This window comes from Hemitrygon akajei, chromosome 8 (genome assembly GCF_048418815.1).
Source record: "Hemitrygon akajei chromosome 8, sHemAka1.3, whole genome shotgun sequence".
Lineage (NCBI taxonomy): Eukaryota > Metazoa > Chordata > Chondrichthyes > Myliobatiformes > Dasyatidae > Hemitrygon > Hemitrygon akajei.
In genome coordinates, this window is record NC_133131.1 from 746,065 (window position 1) to 765,284 (window position 19,220).

At 57.8% G+C, this 19,220-nt stretch overlaps 1 protein-coding gene across 1 annotated transcript in view; it reads left to right on the plus strand.

The window, feature by feature from the left end:
* spag5 (sperm associated antigen 5) overlaps positions 1–19,220 on the plus strand; it is an 82,644-nt gene that overhangs the window by 14,410 nt on the left and 49,014 nt on the right. Inside the window, exons 3-4 of the mRNA XM_073053001.1 lie at positions 14,743–16,596; positions 17,828–18,020. Coding sequence (XP_072909102.1) covers positions 15,365–16,596; positions 17,828–18,020 — 1,425 coding nt within the window. The 5' untranslated portion in view covers positions 14,743–15,364. The remainder of the gene's footprint in view (positions 1–14,742; positions 16,597–17,827; positions 18,021–19,220) is intronic.

Below are 19,220 nucleotides of genomic sequence, written 5' to 3' on the forward strand. Positions count from 1 at the left end.
CACATCGGGGGCTGCACCTGACGGTGGGTGTGAGTGGTATTGTGAGTTCCACATCACGGGGGCTGCACCTGACGGTGGGTGTGTGAGTGGTATTGTGAGCTCCACATCGCGGGCTGTACCTGACGGTGGGTGTGTGAGTGGTATTGTGAGCTCCACATCACGGGGGCTGCACCTGACGGTGAGTGTGTGAGTGGTATTGTGAGCTCCACATCGTGGGCAGCACCTGACGGTGGGTGTGAGTGGTATTGTGAGCTCCACATCGCGGGCTGCACCTGACGGTGAGTGTGTGAGTGGTATTGTGAGCTCCACATCGTGGGCAGCACCTGACGGTGGGTGTGAGTGGTATTGTGAGCTCCACATCGCGGGCTGCACCTGACGGTGGGTGTGAGTGGTATTGTGAGTTCCACATCGGGGGCTGCACCTGACGGTGGGTGTGTGAGTGGTATTGTGAGTTCCACATCACGGGCTGCACCTGACGGTGAGTGTGTGAGTGGTATTGTGAGCTCCACATCGTGGGCTGCACCTGACGGTGGGTGTGAGTGGTATTGTGAGCTCCACATCGCGGGCTGCACCTGACGGTGAGTGTGTGAGTGGTATTGTGAGCTCCACATCGCGGGCTGCACCTGACGGTGAGTGTGTGAGTGGTATTGTGAGCTCCACATCGCGGGCTGCACCCGACGGTGGGTGTGTGAGTGGTATTGTGAGTTCCACATCACGGGGGCTGCACCTGACGGTGGGTGTGAGTGGTATTGTGAGCTCCACATCACGGGGGCTGCACCTGACGGTGAGTGTGTGAGTGGTATTGTGATCTCCACATCGCGGGCTGCACCTGACGGTGAGTGTGTGAGTGGTATTGTGATCTCCACATCACGGGGGCTGCACCTGACGGTGAGTGTGTGAGTGGTATTGTGAGTTCCACATCGCGGGCTGCACCTGATGGTGAGTGTGTGAGTGGTATTGTGAGTTCCACATCGGGGGCTGCACCTGACGGTGGGTGTGAGTGGTATTGTGAGCTCCACATCGGGGGCTGCACCTGACGGTGAGTGTGTGAGTGGTATTGTGAGCTCCACATCACGGGCTGCACCTGACGGTGGGTGTGAGTGGTATTGTGAGTTCCACATCACGGGCTGCACCTGACGGTGGGTGTGAGTGGTATTGTGATCTCCACATCGGGGGCTGCACCTGACGGTGAGTGTGTGAGTGGTATTGTGATCTCCACATCGCGGGCTGCACCTGACGGTGAGTGTGTGAGTGGTATTGTGATCTCCACATCGCGGGCTGCACCTGACGGTGGGTGTGAGTGGTATTGTGAGCTCCACATCGTGGGCTGTACCTGACGGTGAGTGTGTGAGTGGTATTGTGAGCTCCACATCGTGGGCTGCACCTGACGGTGGGTGTGAGTGGTATTGTGAGCTCCACATCACGGGGGCTGCACCTGACGGTGAGTGTGTGAGTGGTATTGTGATCTCCACATCACGGGCTGTACCTGACGGTGAGTGTGTGAGTGGTATTGTGAGCTGCACCTGACGGTGAGTGTGTGAGTGGTATTGTGATCTCCACATCGCGGGGGCTGCACCTGACGGTGGGTGTGTGAGTGGTATTGTGATCTCCACATCGCGGGCTGCACCTGACGGTGGGTGTGTGAGTGGTATTGTGAGCTCCACATCACGGGGGCTGCACCTGACGGTGAGTGTGTGAGTGGTATTGTGAGCTCCACATCGCGGGCTGTACCTGACGGTGAGTGTGTGAGTGGTATTGTGAGCTCCACATCACGGGCTGCACCTGACGGTGGGTGTGAGTGGTATTGTGAGCTCCACATCGCGGGCTGCACCTGACGGTGGGTGTGTGAGTGGTATTGTGATCTCCACATCGCGGGCTGCACCTGACGGTGGGTGTGAGTGGTATTGTGAGCTCCACATCACGGGGGCTGTACCTGACGGTGGGTGTGTGAGTGGTATTGTGAGCTCCACATCGGGGGCTGCACCTGACGGTGAGTGTGTGAGTGGTATTGTGAGCTCCACATCACGGGGGCTGCACCTGACGGTGGGTATGTGAGTGGTATTGTGAGCTCCACATCGCGGGCTGCACCTGACGGTGAGTGTGTGAGTGGTATTGTGAGCTCCACATCACGGGCTGCAACTGACGGTGGGTGTGTGAGTGGTATTGTGAGCTCCACATCGCGGGGGCTGCACCTGATGGTGAGTGTGTGAGTGGTATTGTGATCTCCACATCACGGGGGCTGCACCTGACGGTGAGTGTGTGAGTGGTATTGTGAGTTCCACATCGCGGGCTGCACCTGACGGTGAGTGTGTGAGTGGTATTGTGAGCTCCACATCGCGGGCTGCACCTGACGGTGGGTGTGAGTGGTATTGTGAGCTCCACATCGCGGGCTGCACTTGACGGTGAGTGTGTGAGTGGTATTGTGAGCTCCACATCGTGGGCTGTACCTGACGGTGGGTGTGTGAGTGGTATTGTGATCTCCACATCACGGGCTGTACCTGACGGTGAGTGTGTGAGTGGTATTGTGAGCTCCACATCGTGGGCTGCACCTGACGGTGGGTGTGTGAGTGGTATTGTGAGCTCCAAATCGCGGGCTGCACTTGACGGTGAGTGTGTGAGTGGTATTGTGAGCTCCACATCGTGGGCTGTACCTGACGGTGGGTGTGTGAGTGGTATTGTGATCTCCACATCGTGGGCTGCACCTGACGGTGGGTGTGTGAGTGGTATTGTGATCTCCACATCACGGGGGCTGCACCTGACGGTGAGTGTGTGAGTGGTATTGTGATCTCCACATCACGGGCTGTACCTGACGGTGAGTGTGTGAGTGGTATTGTGAGCTCCACATCGTGGGCTGCACCTGACGGTGAGTGTGTGAGTGGTATTGTGAGTTCCACATCGTGGGCTGCACCTGACGGTGGGTGTGAGTGGTATTGTGAGCTCCACATCGCGGGCTGCACCTGACGGTGGGTGTGAGTGGTATTGTGAGTTCCACATCGCGGGCTGCACCTGACGGTGGGTGTGAGTGGTATTGTGAGTTCCACATCGCGGGCTGCACCTGACGGTGAGTGTGTGAGTGGTATTGTGAGCTCCACATCACGGGGGCTGCACCTGACGGTGGGTGTGTGAGTGGTATTGTGAGCTCCACATCGCGGGCTGCACCTGACGGTGAGTGTGTGAGTGGTATTGTGAGCTCCACATCGCGGGCTGCACCTGACGGTGAGTGTGTGAGTGGTATTGTGATCTCCACATCACGGGCTGCACCTGACGGTGAGTGTGTGAGTGGTATTGTGATCTCCACATCACGGGGGCTGCACCTGACGGTGAGTGTGTGAGTGGTATTGTGAGCTCCACATCGCGGGCTGCACCTGACGGTGGGTGTGAGTGGTATTGTGAGCTCCACATCGCGGGCTGCACTTGACGGTGAGTGTGTGAGTGGTATTGTGAGCTCCACATCGCGGGCTGCACCTGACGGTGAGTGTGTGAGTGGTATTGTGAGCTCCACATCGCGGGGGCTGCACCTGACGGTGGGTGTGAGTGGTATTGTGAGCTCCACATCGCGGGCTGCACCTGACGGTGGGTATGTGAGTGGTATTGTGAGTTCCACATCACGGGCTGCACCTGACGGTGAGTGTGTGAGTGGTATTGTGAGCTCCACATCGGGAGCTGCACCTGACGGTGAGTGTGTGAGTGGTATTGTGAGCTCCACATCGCGGGCTGCACCTGACAGTGAGTGTGTGAGTGGTATTGTGAGCTCCACATCGCGGGCTGCACCTGACAGTGAGTGTGTGAGTGGTATTGTGAGCTCCACATCGCGTGGGCTGCACCTGACGGTGAGTGTGTGAGTGGTATTGTGAGCTCCACATCGCGGGCTGCACCTGATGGTGAGTGTGTGAGTGGTATTGTGAGCTCCACATCACGGGCTGCACCTGATGGTGAGTGTGTGAGTGGTATTGTGATCTCCACATCGCGGGGGCTGCACCTGACGGTGAGTGTGTGAGTGGTATTGTGAGCTCCACATCGCGGGCTGCACCTGATGGTGAGTGTGTGAGTGGTATTGTGAGCTCCACATCACGGGCTGCACCTGACGGTGGGTGTATGAGTGGTATTGTGAGCTCCACATCGCGGGCTGCACCTGATGGTGAGTGTGTGAGTGGTATTGTGAGCTCCACATCGGGGGCTGCACCTGACGGTGGGTGTGTGAGTGGTATTGTGATCTCCACATCGCGGGGGCTGCACCTGACGGTGGGTGTGTGAGTGGTATTGTGAGCTCCACATCGGGGGCTGTACCTGACGGTGAGTGTGTGAGTGGTATTGTGAGCTCCACATCACGGGCTGCACCTGACAGTGAGTGTGTGAGTGGTATTGTGAGCTCCACATCGCGGGCTGCACCTGACAGTGAGTGTGTGAGTGGTATTGTGAGCTCCACATCGCGGGCTGCACCTGACAGTGAGTGTGTGAGTGGTATTGTGATCTCCACATCGCGGGCTGCACCTGACAGTGAGTGTGTGAGTGGTATTGTGAGCTCCACATCGCGGGCTGCACCTGACAGTGAGTGTGTGAGTGGTATTGTGATCTCCACATCGCGGGCTGCACCTGACGGTGAGTGTGTGAGTGGTATTGTGAGCTCCACATCGCGGGCTGCACCTGATGGTGAGTGTGTGAGTGGTATTGTGAGCTCCACATCACGGGCTGCACCTGATGGTGAGTGTGTGAGTGGTATTGTGAGCTCCACATCACGGGGGCTGCAACTGACGGTGAGTGTGTGAGTGGTATTGTGAGCTCCACATCGGGGGCTGTACCTGACGGTGAGTGTGTGAGTGGTATTGTGAGCTCCACATCACGGGGGCTGCACCTGACGGTGGGTGTGTGAGTGGTATTGTGATCTCCACATCACGGGGGCTGTACCTGACGGTGAGTGTGTGAGTGGTATTGTGATCTCCACATCGCGGGGGCTGTACCTGACGGTGGGTGTGTGAGTGGTATTGTGATCTCCACATCACGGGGGCTGTACCTGACGGTGGGTGTGTGAGTGGTATTGTGATCTCCACATCGCGGGGGCTGTACCTGACGGTGGGTGTGTGAGTGGTATTGTGAGCTCCACATCACGGGGGCTGCACCTGACGGTGAGTGTGTGAGTGGTATTGTGAGCTCCACATCGCGGGCTGCACCTGACGGTGAGTGTGTGAGTGGTATTGTGAGCTCCACATCGGGGGCTGCACCTGACGGTGAGTGTGTGAGTGGTATTGTGAGCTCCACATCACGGGGGCTGCACCTGACGGTGAGTGTGTGAGTGGTATTGTGATCTCCACATCGCGGGCTGCACCTGATGGTGAGTGTGTGAGTGGTATTGTGAGCTCCACATCGGGGGCTGTACCTGACGGTGAGTGTGTGAGTGGTATTGTGAGCTCCACATCGCGGGCTGCACCTGACGGTGAGTGTGTGAGTGGTATTGTGAGCTCCACATCGCGGGCTGCACCTGACGGTGAGTGTGTGAGTGGTATTGTGAGCTCCACATCGCGGGCTGTACCTGACGGTGGGTGTGAGTGGTATTGTGATCTCCACATCGGGGGCTGTACCTGACGGTGAGTGTGTGAGTGGTATTGTGAGCTCCACATCGCGGGCTGTACCTGACGGTGGGTGTGAGTGGTATTGTGAGCTCCACATCGCGGGCTGCACCTGACGGTGAGTGTGTGAGTGGTATTGTGAGCTCCACATCGCGGGCTGCACCTGACGGTGAGTGTGTGAGTGGTATTGTGAGCTCCACATCGCGGGCTGTACCTGACGGTGGGTGTGTGAGTGGTATTGTGATCTCCACATCGGGGGCTGCACCTGACGGTGAGTGTGTGAGTGGTATTGTGATCTCCACATCGCGGGCTGTACCTGACGGTGGGTGTGTGAGTGGTATTGTGAGCTCCACATCACGGGCTGCACCTGACGGTGAGTGTGTGAGTGGTATTGTGATCTCCACATCGCGGGGGCTGCACCTGACGGTGAGTGTGTGAGTGGTATTGTGAGCTCCACATCACGGGGGCTGCACCTGACGGTGGGTGTGTGAGTGGTATTGTGATCTCCACATCGCGGGCTGTACCTGACGGTGGGTGTGTGAGTGGTATTGTGAGCTCCACATCGCGGGCTGCACCTGACGGTGAGTGTGTGAGTGGTATTGTGAGCTCCACATCGTGGGCTGCACCTGACGGTGAGTGTGTGAGTGGTATTGTGATCTCCACATCGGGGGCTGCACCTGACGGTGAGTGTGTGAGTGGTATTGTGAGCTCCACATCACGGGCTGTACCTGACGGTGGGTGTGAGTGGTATTGTGATCTCCACATCACGGGGGCTGCACCTGACGGTGAGTGTGTGAGTGGTATTGTGAGCTCCACATCGCGGGCTGCACCTGACGGTGAGTGTGTGAGTGGTATTGTGAGCTCCACATCGCGGTCTGTACCTGACGGTGAGTGTGTGAGTGGTATTGTGAGCTCCACATCGCGGTCTGTACCTGACGGTGAGTGTGTGAGTGGTATTGTGAGCTCCACATCGCGGGCTGCACCTGACGGTGAGTGTGTGAGTGGTATTGTGAGCTCCACATCACGGGGGCTGCACCTGACGGTGAGTGTGTGAGTGGTATTGTGAGCTCCACATCACGGGGGCTGCACCTGACGGTGAGTGTGTGAGTGGTATTGTGAGCTCCACATCACGGGGGCTGCACCTGACGGTGAGTGTGTGAGTGGTATTGTGAGCTCCACATCACGGGGGCTGCACCTGACGGTGGGTGTGTGAGTGGTATTGTGAGCTCCACATCACGGGGGCTGCACCTGACGGTGAGTGTGTGAGTGGTATTGTGAGCTCCACATCGTGGGCTGTACCTGACGGTGAGTGTGTGAGTGGTATTGTGAGCTCCACATCGTGGGCTGTACCTGACGGTGAGTGTGTGAGTGGTATTGTGAGCTCCACATCGCGGGCTGCACCTGACGGTGAGTGTGTGAGTGGTATTGTGATCTCCACATCACGGGGGCTGCACCTGACGGTGAGTGTGTGAGTGGTATTGTGAGCTCCACATCACGGGGGCTGCACCTGACGGTGAGTGTGTGAGTGGTATTGTGAGCTCCACATCGCGGGGGCTGCACCTGACGGTGGGTGTGTGAGTGGTATTGTGAGCTCCACATCACGGGGGCTGCACCTGACGGTGAGTGTGTGAGTGGTATTGTGATCTCCACATCACGGGGGCTGCACCTGACGGTGAGTGTGTGAGTGGTATTGTGAGCTCCACATCACGGGGGCTGCACCTGACGGTGAGTGTGTGAGTGGTATTGTGAGCTCCACATCACGGGGGCTGCACCTGACGGTGGGTGTGTGAGTGGTATTGTGAGCTCCACATCACGGGGGCTGCACCTGACGGTGGGTGTGTGAGTGGTATTGTGAGCTCCACATCACGGGGGCTGCACCTGACGGTGAGTGTGTGAGTGGTATTGTGAGCTCCACATCGCGGGCTGCACCTGACGGTGGGTGTGTGAGTGGTATTGTGATCTCCACATCACGGGGGCTGCACCTGACGGTGGGTGTGAGTGGTATTGTGAGCTCCACATCGCGGGCTGCACTTGACGGTGGGTGTGAGTGGTATTGTGAGCTCCACATCGCGGGCTGCACTTGACGGTGAGTGTGTGAGTGGTATTGTGAGTTCCACATCGCGGGCTGCACCTGACGGTGAGTGTGTGAGTGGTATTGTGAGCTCCACATCGCGGGCTGCACCTGACGGTGGGTGTGAGTGGTATTGTGAGCTCCACATCACGGGCTGCACCTGACGGTGGGTGTGTGAGTGGTATTGTGAGCTCCACATCGCGGGCTGCACCTGACGGTGGGTGTGTGAGTGGTATTGTGAGCTCCACATCGCGGGCTGCACCTGACGGTGAGTGTGTGAGTGGTATTGTGAGCTCCACATCGCGGGCTGCACCTGACGGTGGGTGTGTGAGTGGTATTGTGAGCTCCACATCACGGGGGCTGCACCTGACGGTGAGTGTGTGAGTGGTATTGTGAGCTCCACATCGCGGGCTGCACCTGACGGTGGGTGTGTGAGTGGTATTGTGAGCTCCACATCGCGGGGGCTGCAACTGACGGTGGGTGTGTGAGTGGTATTGTGAGTTCCACATCGCGGGCTGCACCTGACGGTGAGTGTGTGAGTGGTATTGTGAGCTCCACATCGTGGGCAGCACCTGACGGTGGGTGTGAGTGGTATTGTGAGCTCCACATCGCGGGCTGCACCTGACGGTGGGTGTGAGTGGTATTGTGAGCTCCACATCGCGGGCTGCACCTGACGGTGAGTGTGTGAGTGGTATTGTGAGCTCCACATCGCGGGCTGTACCTGACGGTGGGTGTGTGAGTGGTATTGTGAGCTCCACATCGCGGGCTGCACCTGACGGTGAGTGTGTGAGTGGTATTGTGAGCTCCACATCGCGGGCTGCACCTGACGGTGGGTGTGTGAGTGGTATTGTGATCTCCACATCACGGGGGCTGCACCTGACGGTGAGTGTGTGAGTGGTATTGTGATCTCCACATCACGGGGGCTGTACCTGACGGTGGGTGTGTGAGTGGTATTGTGAGCTCCACATCGTGGGGGCTGCACCTGACGGTGGGTGTGTGAGTGGTATTGTGATCTCCACATCACGGGGGCTGCACCTGACGGTGAGTGTGTGAGTGGTATTGTGAGCTCCACATCGTGGGCTGCACCTGACGGTGGGTGTGTGAGTGGTATTGTGAGCTCCACATCGCGGGCTGCACCTGACGGTGAGTGTGTGAGTGGTATTGTGATCTCCACATCGCGGGCTGCACCTGACGGTGGGTGTGTGAGTGGTATTGTGATCTCCACATCGCGGGCTGCACCTGACGGTGAGTGTGTGAGTGGTATTGTGATCTCCACATCGCGGGCTGCACCTGACGGTGGGTGTGTGAGTGGTATTGTGAGCTCCACATCACGGGGGCTGCACCTGACGGTGAGTGTGTGAGTGGTATTGTGAGCTCCACATCACGGGCTGCACCTGACGGTGGGTGTGAGTGGTATTGTGAGTTCCACATCGCGGGCTGCACCTGACGGTGAGTGTTTGAGTGGTATTGTGAGCTCCACATCGCGGGCTGCACCTGACGGTGAGTGTGTGAGTGGTATTGTGAGCTCCACATCGCGGGCTGCACCTGACGGTGAGTGTGTGAGTGGTATTGTGAGCTCCACATCGCGGGCTGCACCTGACGGTGAGTGTGTGAGTGGTATTGTGATCTCCACATCGCGGGCTGCACCTGACGGTGAGTGTGTGAGTGGTATTGTGAGCTCCACATCGCGGGCTGCACCTGACGGTGGGTGTGTGAGTGGTATTGTGAGCTCCACATCGCGGGCTGCACCTGACGGTGAGTGTGTGAGTGGTATTGTGAGCTCCACATCGCGGGCTGCACCTGACGGTGGGTGTGTGAGTGGTATTGTGAGCTCCACATCACGGGCTGCACCTGACGGTGGGTGTGTGAGTGGTATTGTGATCTCCACATCGCGGGCTGCACCTGACGGTGAGTGTGTGAGTGGTATTGTGAGCTCCACATCGTGGGCTGCACCTGACGGTGAGTGTGTGAGTGGTATTGTGAGCTCCACATCGCGGGCTGTACCTAACGGTGGGTGTGTGAGTGGTATTGTGATCTCCACATCGTGGGCTGCACCTGACGGTGGGTGTGTGAGTGGTATTGTGAGTTCCACATCACGGGGGCTGCACCTGACGGTGAGTGTGTGAGTGGTATTGTGAGTTCCACATCACGGGCTGCACCTGACGGTGAGTGTGTGAGTGGTATTGTGATCTCCACATCGTGGGCTGCACCTGACGGTGGGTGTGTGAGTGGTATTGTGAGCTCCACATCGTGGGGGCTGCACCTGACGGTGGGTGTGTGAGTGGTATTGTGATCTCCACATCACGGGCTGCACCTGACGGTGGGTGTGTGAGTGGTATTGTGATCTCCACATCGGGGGCTGCACCTGACGGTGAGTGTGTGAGTGGTATTGTGATCTCCACATCGGGGGCTGCACCTGACGGTGGGTGTGTGAGTGGTATTGTGATCTCCACATCGCGGGGGCTGCACCTGACGGTGGGTGTGTGAGTGGTATTGTGAGCTCCACATCATGGGCTGCACCTGACGGTGGGTGTGTGAGTGGTATTGTGATCTCCACATCGGGGGCTGCACCTGACGGTGAGTGTGTGAGTGGTATTGTGAGCTCCACATCGCGGGCTGCACCTGACGGTGGGTGTGTGAGTGGTATTGTGATCTCCACATCGGGGGCTGCACCTGACGGTGAGTGTGTGAGTGGTATTGTGAGCTCCACATCACGGGCTGCACCTGACGGTGGGTGTGTGAGTGGTATTGTGATCTCCACATCGGGGGCTGCACCTGACGGTGAGTGTGTGAGTGGTATTGTGATCTCCACATCGGGGGCTGCACCTGACGGTGGGTGTGTGAGTGGTATTGTGATCTCCACATCGTGGGCTGCACCTGACGGTGGGTGTGTGAGTGGTATTGTGATCTCCACATCACGGGGGCTGCACCTGACGGTGGGTGTGTGAGTGGTATTGTGAGCTCCACATCACGGGGGCTGCACCTGACGGTGAGTGTGTGAGTGGTATTGTGAGCTCCACATCGTGGGCTGCACCTGACGGTGGGTGTGTGAGTGGTATTGTGATCTCCACATCACGGGGGCTGCACCTGACGGTGGGTGTGTGAGTGGTATTGTGATCTCCAAATCGCGGGCTGCACCTGACGGTGGGTGTGTGAGTGGTATTGTGAGCTCCACATCGCGGGCTGTACCTGACGGTGGGTGTGTGAGTGGTATTGTGAGCTCCACATCACGGGGGCTGCACCTGACGGTGAGTGTGTGAGTGGTATTGTGATCTCCACATCGCGGGGGCTGCACCTGACGGTGAGTGTGTGAGTGGTATTGTGAGCTCCACATCACGGGGGCTGCACCTGACGGTGAGTGTGTGAGTGGTATTGTGAGCTCCACATCGTGGGGGCTGCACCTGACGGTGGGTGTGTGAGTGGTATTGTGAGCTCCACATCACGGGGGCTGTACCTGACGGTGGGTGTGTGAGTGGTATTGTGAGCTCCACATCACGGGGGCTGTACCTGACGGTGGGTGTGTGAGTGGTATTGTGAGCTCCACATCGTGGGGGCTGCACCTGACGGTGGGTGTGTGAGTGGTATTGTGATCTCCACATCGTGGGCTGCACCTGACGGTGAGTGTGAGTGGTATTGTGAGCTCCACATCGCGGGCTGCACCTGACGGTGAGTGTGTGAGTGGTATTGTGAGCTCCACATCGTGGGGGCTGCACCTGACGGTGGGTGTGTGAGTGGTATTGTGATCTCCACATCGTGGGCTGCACCTGACGGTGAGTGTGAGTGGTATTGTGAGCTCCACATCGCGGGCTGCACCTGACGGTGGGTGTGAGTGGTATTGTGAGCTCCACATCGTGGGGGCTGCACCTGACGGTGGGTGTGTGAGTGGTATTGTGATCTCCACATCGTGGGCTGCACCTGACGGTGAGTGTGAGTGGTATTGTGAGCTCCACATCACGGGGGCTGCACCTGACGGTGAGTGTGTGAGTGGTATTGTGAGCTCCACATCACGGGGGCTGCACCTGACGGTGGGTGTGTGAGTGGTATTGTGATCTCCACATCGTGGGCTGCACCTGACGGTGAGTGTGTGAGTGGTATTGTGATCTCCACATCGTGGGCTGCACCTGACGGTGAGTGTGTGAGTGGTATTGTGAGCTCCACATCGTGGGGGCTGCACCTGACGGTGGGTGTGTGAGTGGTATTGTGAGCTCCACATCGTGGGCTGTACCTGACGGTGAGTGTGTGAGTGGTATTGTGATCTCCACATCGCGGGGGCTGCACCTGACGGTGAGTGTGTGAGTGGTATTGTGAGCTCCACATCGCGGGCTGCACCTGACGGTGAGTGTGTGAGTGGTATTGTGAGTTCCACATCGTGGGCTGCACCTGACGGTGAGTGTGTGAGTGGTATTGTGAGCTCCACATCGTGGGCTGCACCTGACGGTGGGTGTGTGAGTGGTATTGTGAGCTCCACATCGCGGGCTGCACCTGACGGTGAGTGTGTGAGTGGTATTGTGAGCTCCACATCGCGGGCTGCACCTGACGGTGAGTGTGTGAGTGGTATTGTGAGCTCCACATCGCGGGGGCTGCACCTGACGGTGGGTGTGAGTGGTATTGTGATCTCCACATCGCGGGCTGCACCTGACGGTGAGTGTGTGAGTGGTATTGTGAGCTCCACATCGCGGGCTGCACCTGACGGTGAGTGTGTGAGTGGTATTGTGAGCTCCACATCGTGGGCTGCACCTGACGGTGAGTGTGTGAGTGGTATTGTGAGCTCCACATCACGGGGGCTGCACCTGACGGTGGGTGTGTGAGTGGTATTGTGAGCTCCACATCGCGGGCTGCACCTGACGGTGAGTGTGTGAGTGGTATTGTGAGCTCCACATCGTGGGCTGCACCTGACGGTGAGTGTGTGAGTGGTATTGTGAGCTCCACATCGTGGGGGCTGCACTTGACGGTGAGTGTGTGAGTGGTATTGTGAGCTCCACATCGCGGGGGCTGCACCTGACGGTGGGTGTGAGTGGTATTGTGAGTTCCACATCGCGGGCTGCACCTGACGGTGGGTATGTGAGTGGTATTGTGATCTCCACATCGTGGGCTGCACCTGACGGTGAGTGTGTGAGTGGTATTGTGAGCTCCACATCGTGGGCTGTACCTGACGGTGAGTGTGTGAGTGGTATTGTGATCTCCACATCACGGGCTGCACCTGACGGTGGGTGTGTGAGTGGTATTGTGAGCTCCACATCATGGGGGCTGCACCTGACGGTGAGTGTGTGAGTGGTATTGTGAGCTCCACATCACGGGCTGCACCTGATGGTGGGTGTGTGAGTGGTATTGTGAGCTCCACATCACGGGCTGCACCTGACGGTGAGTGTGTGAGTGGTATTGTGAGCTCCACATCGTGGGCTGCACCTGACGGTGAGTGTGTGAGTGGTATTGTGAGCTCCACATCACGGGCTGCACCTGATGGTGGGTGTGTGAGTGGTATTGTGAGCTCCACATCACGGGCTGCACCTGACGGTGAGTGTGTGAGTGGTATTGTGAGCTCCACATCACGGGCTGCACCTGACGGTGAGTGTGTGAGTGGTATTGTGATCTCCACATCATGGGGGCTGCACCTGACGGTGAGTGTGTGAGTGGTATTGTGATCTCCACATCGTGGGCTGCACCTGATGGTGGGTGTGTGAGTGGTATTGTGAGCTCCACATCATGGGGGCTGCACCTGACGGTGAGTGTGTGAGTGGTATTGTGATCTCCACATCGTGGGCTGCACCTGATGGTGGGTGTGTGAGTGGTATTGTGAGCTCCACATCGCGGGCTGCACCTGACGGTGGGTGTGTGAGTGGTATTGTGATCTCCACATCGCGGGCTGCACCTGACGGTGAGTGTGTGAGTGGTATTGTGATCTCCACATCGTGGGCTGCACCTGACGGTGGGTGTGAGTGGTATTGTGAGCTCCACATCGCGGGCTGCACCTGACGGTGAGTGTTATTGCGCGTTCTCACACGCACAGCACCACCTCACCTGGTGGCAGTAAAACCCCTTGTCTCTGCTTTTCCCTCTAACTTGCTACCTGACCTTATTCCGACGCTTGCCTCCTGCCCACTGCACCTCCACTCTCAGTAACCTTCAGCTTTTCCAAAATCTTCTGACTGCATCCGAACTCTCCTTATTCTCCACCAGTTAACACCGAACAGTGCAGCCCTTCAGCCCAAAATGTTATGCCAACTCGTTAACTTACTCTAAAGACACTCTAATCCTTCCTTCCATTTTTCTATCATCTGTGCCTACGCAAGAGTCTCTTCGATGTCCCTCATATATCTGGCAGCCAATTCCACACACCCACCGTGATCTGTGTGTGTGGCGGGGGGGTGGTTCCCAAACAAACCTGCCTCGGACATCTTTCCCCCCCCCCCCCCCCCAATACTTTTATCCAATTAGCTTAAAGTCATCCCCTTGTATTTGCCATCTCTACTCTGGGGAAAAGTCTCTGACTCCACTCTGCTGATCCTCTTATCATCTTGTACACCCCTATCAAAATCACCTCTCCTCCTGCTATTCACTCTCACAACCTTTCCTTATAAGACAGGCTCTCAAATCCAGGTGAATCTCCTCTGCACCCTCTCGCATCCTTCCTCTGCTGAGGGGAGCAGAACTGAACACCGTATTCCCAGCGAGGTCTCACCAGGGTTTTATCGAGCAGCAATGTTGTCTCAGGATTCTTGAACTCAATCCCCCGACTAATAAAGGTCAACACACCGTATGCCTTCTGAACTACAGTATGAATTCATACTGACCTCCAAGTTGAAATGAAAATGTCTGTGAAGATTGAAAGATTAATTTTATTTTTGATATGTACATTGAAACATACAACAAAATGCATCGTTTGCCTGACTGACTGACACAGTTTCAGCCGACAAGTATTACCACAGTTCCAGTGTCAATATAGCACGCCCACGTTCACTCAGCCGAACCAGTAGGTCTCTGGACTGTGGGAGGAAACCCTCGCGGTCACGGGGAGAACTGCTGCCTTCCCGTTGCGTCTGGCTTGTGTGCTGCTGACTTTGTGGTCTCGGTATGTTTCTCTCCTGAATCTCTGCTTGCTATTTGCAGGATGGTTTCCTACCTGTCTCAACGCTGGTTTACGAGGACCTCTGCAGGAATATCTTTGTGGAAGAGGAGGAGGAGGAGGAGGAGGAGGAGGCAGTCTGTACTCCCTGGCTGTGGGACCGGATCCCTTTGGCAGCCCCGTCATCTGGGAGCCTCAGTGACACGAGCCCACTGCCCTCTGGGGCTTCCGAACCCGCGGCCAGCGAAGGCCCCTCATCTCCGCGGGTAAGCCACGGCAACCTGCCTCGGGGAACGTGCAACAACGCTGTCCGGACTATCGTCCCTGAGACACGGGAGGATCCTGAGCTGTCGGTTACTGCGGAGCCGGTGCAGCAGGGAACAGAGACGGCAGTCACCGTCGCGGCTGTACGAGAGGCAGGGTGCCCCCCGACCCCGGCTGCTGGGGTGAGCCTGTCGCACTCTGGCCCCGGGGCCGAGCCTTTCGATGACAGTAACCCCGGCTCTGAGCCCCTCACCCTCCACCCACCCCCTCATCCAGCTCCAACCTCCCCCTCGGGGTCTGTTAGAGTGAGGGGAGATGGGGAGGAATCACCTGCCAATGAAGAGGGGATGAGGTTAGGAAAAAGGAAGAGGCTTTGCTCGGCCGGAGAAGGGGAGGGGTTGAATGTTGATGAGGGGGGGGCAGTGTGTTCAGTTGCCCATGGGGGGAGAGCAGGCAGGAGTCCGGTCTGGGGACGGAGCGGCGTGGCCCCAGCACGAGGGTTTAGCAGAGACACAGGAGAAGCCAGAAGCAATCCTTGCTGTACACACGGGAGCAGTCTCCCCTCCTCCCTGTGTCTCGGGTCCCACTGACCTGGAGCAGCCAGTGTTAGCAGTGACACCTGTCGAGGGCAGGGAGCCGGTGCAGCTGGGTAGGGCACAGGTTGAGGAGGAAGGTGAGGGGCGGGTGGTGGAGATTGAGGATGATGAGGAGAGGGCAGAGGAGGAGGCCAAGAGGCTAGAGAAGGAAGAGTGGAGGACAGAGGAGGGCGAGGCACAGGTAGAAACTGGCACAGGGAGGGTGTTGGGTGAGAGCTCGGTGCAGACGGAGGTGGGTGAGGAGACGGGCTCAGTGCAGACAGAGGACGTGGAGGAGCAGGCCGAGCCCGTGGCGGAGGTGCAGACAGAGGAAGTGGAGCAGGAGACGGGCTCGGTGCAGACAGAGGACGTGGAGGAGCAGGCCGAGCCCGTGGCGGAGGTGCAGACAGAGGAAGTGGAGCAGGAGACGGGCTCGGTGCAGACAGAGGACGTGGAGGAGCAGGCCAAGCCCGTGGCGGAGGTGCAGACAGAGGAAGTGGAGCAGGAGACGGGCTCGGTGCAGACAGAGGACGTGGAGGAGCAGGCCGAGCCCGTGGCGGAGGTGCAGACAGAGGAAGTGGAGCAGGAGACGGGCTCGGTGCAGACAGAGGACGTGGAGGAGCAGGCCAAGCCCGTGGCGGAGGTGCAGACAGAGGAAGTGGAGCAGGAGACGGGCTCGGTGCAGACAGAGGACGTGGAGGAGCGGGCCGAGCCCGTGACGGAGGTGCAGACAGAGGACGTGGAGGAGGTGCAGACTGAGGAGGCTGTGGATCGGGCCAAGGAGGGAACGGAACTGGGCATGAGCCCGTTGCCACTGCCTGTATCCTGCGCGCTGACCTGCCTCATCCACCCGGCCAACGCTCAGACTCCTGCGGACACCTGGAAGCTGCTGGCGGCTCAACTCGGCACGAGGAGGGTCACCTGCCGCGATGTCAGCACGGGGATCACTCCCCTGGGGTCGCACTGCGTCGCCACTTGTATGACCCCCGTCAGCCTGGCGGAGGATTCTGGGAGGAGCACGACGGACAGTGCGGTGCTGACGGACTCTCTGCTCTGGAAGTAAGTTGGGGATCGTTGGGCTGGGCAGTGCCAGGAGCCATTCCTCACCCACCCAGAGTCCGGTCCAGCGGCCTGGCGGGGGCAGTGTTCCACTCTCGGGGCCGGGGACTGTCACCGTCTCACAGCCCCACCGAGCTGTGGCCAGTTCCCTGCGAAGCTACCCAGTTGTAATAAGCAACACACTCCAAATGCTGGAGGGGCTCAGCAAGTCAGGCAGCGTCTACGGGGGAATAAACTGTTGATGTTTTGGGCCAAGACAGTCCGGGTTCTGATGAAGGTTCTCAGCTGATAATTACCCTCCGTAGATGCTGCCTGACCTGCTGAGTTTCTCCAGCATTTGGTGTGTGTCGTCCTGGAATTGCAGAATCTCGTGTGTTAGCACACTGCCCTCTGTTGAGGAGAGTGGCTGTCACTCTTCCTGGCTTCCCCAGGGCAGTAATGCTGACCCCACAGGAGACATCCTCAGTCACCTTCGGCTGGTCCTCCTCCCGTTTCCCCTCATCTGTAACAGTATTCTTCACCCCCGCTGGTTTCTGGTGCAGAATGAGAGCCCTAGGGTCCTGCCCTCTGACAACCAGCACAGCCCTTTCTTGCGTCAGCATGCATTGGTGGTGTCCTCAGCTCCCACACAGTGTGACTGACAGCTGAGCAGCCTCTGTTAATTCAGTGTGCAGGATATTTTAGGGCAGAGATTCCCAATCTGGCACCTGCAGACCCCTGCGTTTATGGTAAGGCTCCACGGCATAAAGAAAGGTCGGGGAACTCTGGTTTAGAGGGACAGGCTAGAGGGGAGGCTGGGGTTCACTATGGCAGGTAGACAGTTGTCCTGGAAATGTGGACTGTGTGATGCTGGATCTGTCCTCCAAGCATCAATCAGTCCTGATGATAGATTTTAACCGTTATTGTCACATGTACGTTGAAACGGTGAAACGTGTCGATTGTGTCAACGACTAACACAATCCGAGGATGTGACCGCAAATGTCACCACACTTCTAGCGCCAACGTAACTTCCTGACCCTAACCGGTACGCCTTTGGACCGTGGGAGGAAAGCCGCGCGCTCACAGGGAGAACGTACAAAGTCCTTACCGACCGCGGAGGGAATTGAATTCTGATCTCTGGCGCTGTATGTAGTGGTTACAGTCTCCACCATAACTCTGCAGCACCTTGGGGTACGTTACTAAAGGGACCCTGACTCCTGAGCCATAACTATGACTGCCTTGCCGCCCACAGCTTCAACCTGGAGAAGCTGCAGACGGTGCCCCGGGGAGAGCTGGAGCGACGCCTGGAGACGACCCTGATCATCACCGAGGTTCTGTCCAGCCAGATGAGCGAGCTGTCCAGGAGCAAGGGGCTTCACGGGTGTGTGGGGCCAGCGGACCAGAGAGAGGCCTTCACCCAGACCTCCTGTACCCAGGCTCCCGAGGTAAGGGGACCTGCGCCGAGGTGGTGACCCCTCGGGCCACGTTTTGTTGTGGAAAAGGATGATCATGTAGGACCCCGCCATTCGGCCCCTCCGTTCTGTGCCAGTCTTTGTACATTGTGCTCCCACTCCCCAGCGCCCCCGCTCCACTCTGCTCCCACAAGATCGAGGCTGTTTCATGTCATTTCCAGTACTCGTGTAAAGGAGAATGAAATAGTTATTTCTGCAGATCCGACGCAGCACAAAAAACACAATAAGATAAAGACACAATAATAAAAAACACGATAAATATAAATACGTAAGATAGCTTCTCTACACAGACTGATTGTAGGTCCATAAAGTGACACCAGGCACAGGAGTGTCTGTACATAAGGTGACTGACAGGAAATGTTAAAGGAGTGGTGACTGGGGGTGGGTGACTGGGTGGAGGTGTTGATCAGCCTCACTGCTTGGGGAAGGGAACAGATTTCCTCCCTTCCGAGAGGAAAGAACCATCTTTTCTGATGTATGGCATTATCTATCTTTCATTCATTCAGCACAGAACAGGCTCGTTCGGCCCACTAGCCACACCACCCAGCAATCCACCTATTTAACACTAGCTTAATCACAGGATAATTACAATTTACCTTCAGACCGTACGTCTTTGGACTGTCCGAGGAAACCCACACAATCACGTGGAGAACGTACAACCACCTTTCAGGCAGCGGCGGAATTGAACTCTGAACTCTGGAATAACTGAGCTGTAATAGTGTCACACTATACACTACGCTTCTGTGGTGCCGAGTAGCCAAGTAATTGCATCTGTTCCAGTCCTTCTCAGCTTTGGAGATAAACTGTCCCGGGGAGACCCCGTGAAGGAGCCCGGGGAGACCCCGTGAGGGAGCTCGCGCCGACCCGGGGAGACCCCGTGAGGGAGCCCGGGGAGTCCCCGTGAGGGAGCCCGGGGAGACCTGGGGAGACCCCGTGAGGGAGCCCGGGGAGACCTGGGGAGACCCCGTGAGGGAGCCCGGGGAGACCCCGTGAGAGAGCCCGGGGAGACCACGTGAGGGAGCTCGGGGAGACCTGGGGAGACCCCGTGAGGGAGCTCGGGGAGACCCCGTGAGGGAGCTCGGGGAGACCCGGGGAGACCCCGTGAGGGAGCCCGGGGAGTCCCCGTGAGGGAGCCCGGGGAGACCCCGTGAGGGAGCTCGCGCCGACCCGGGG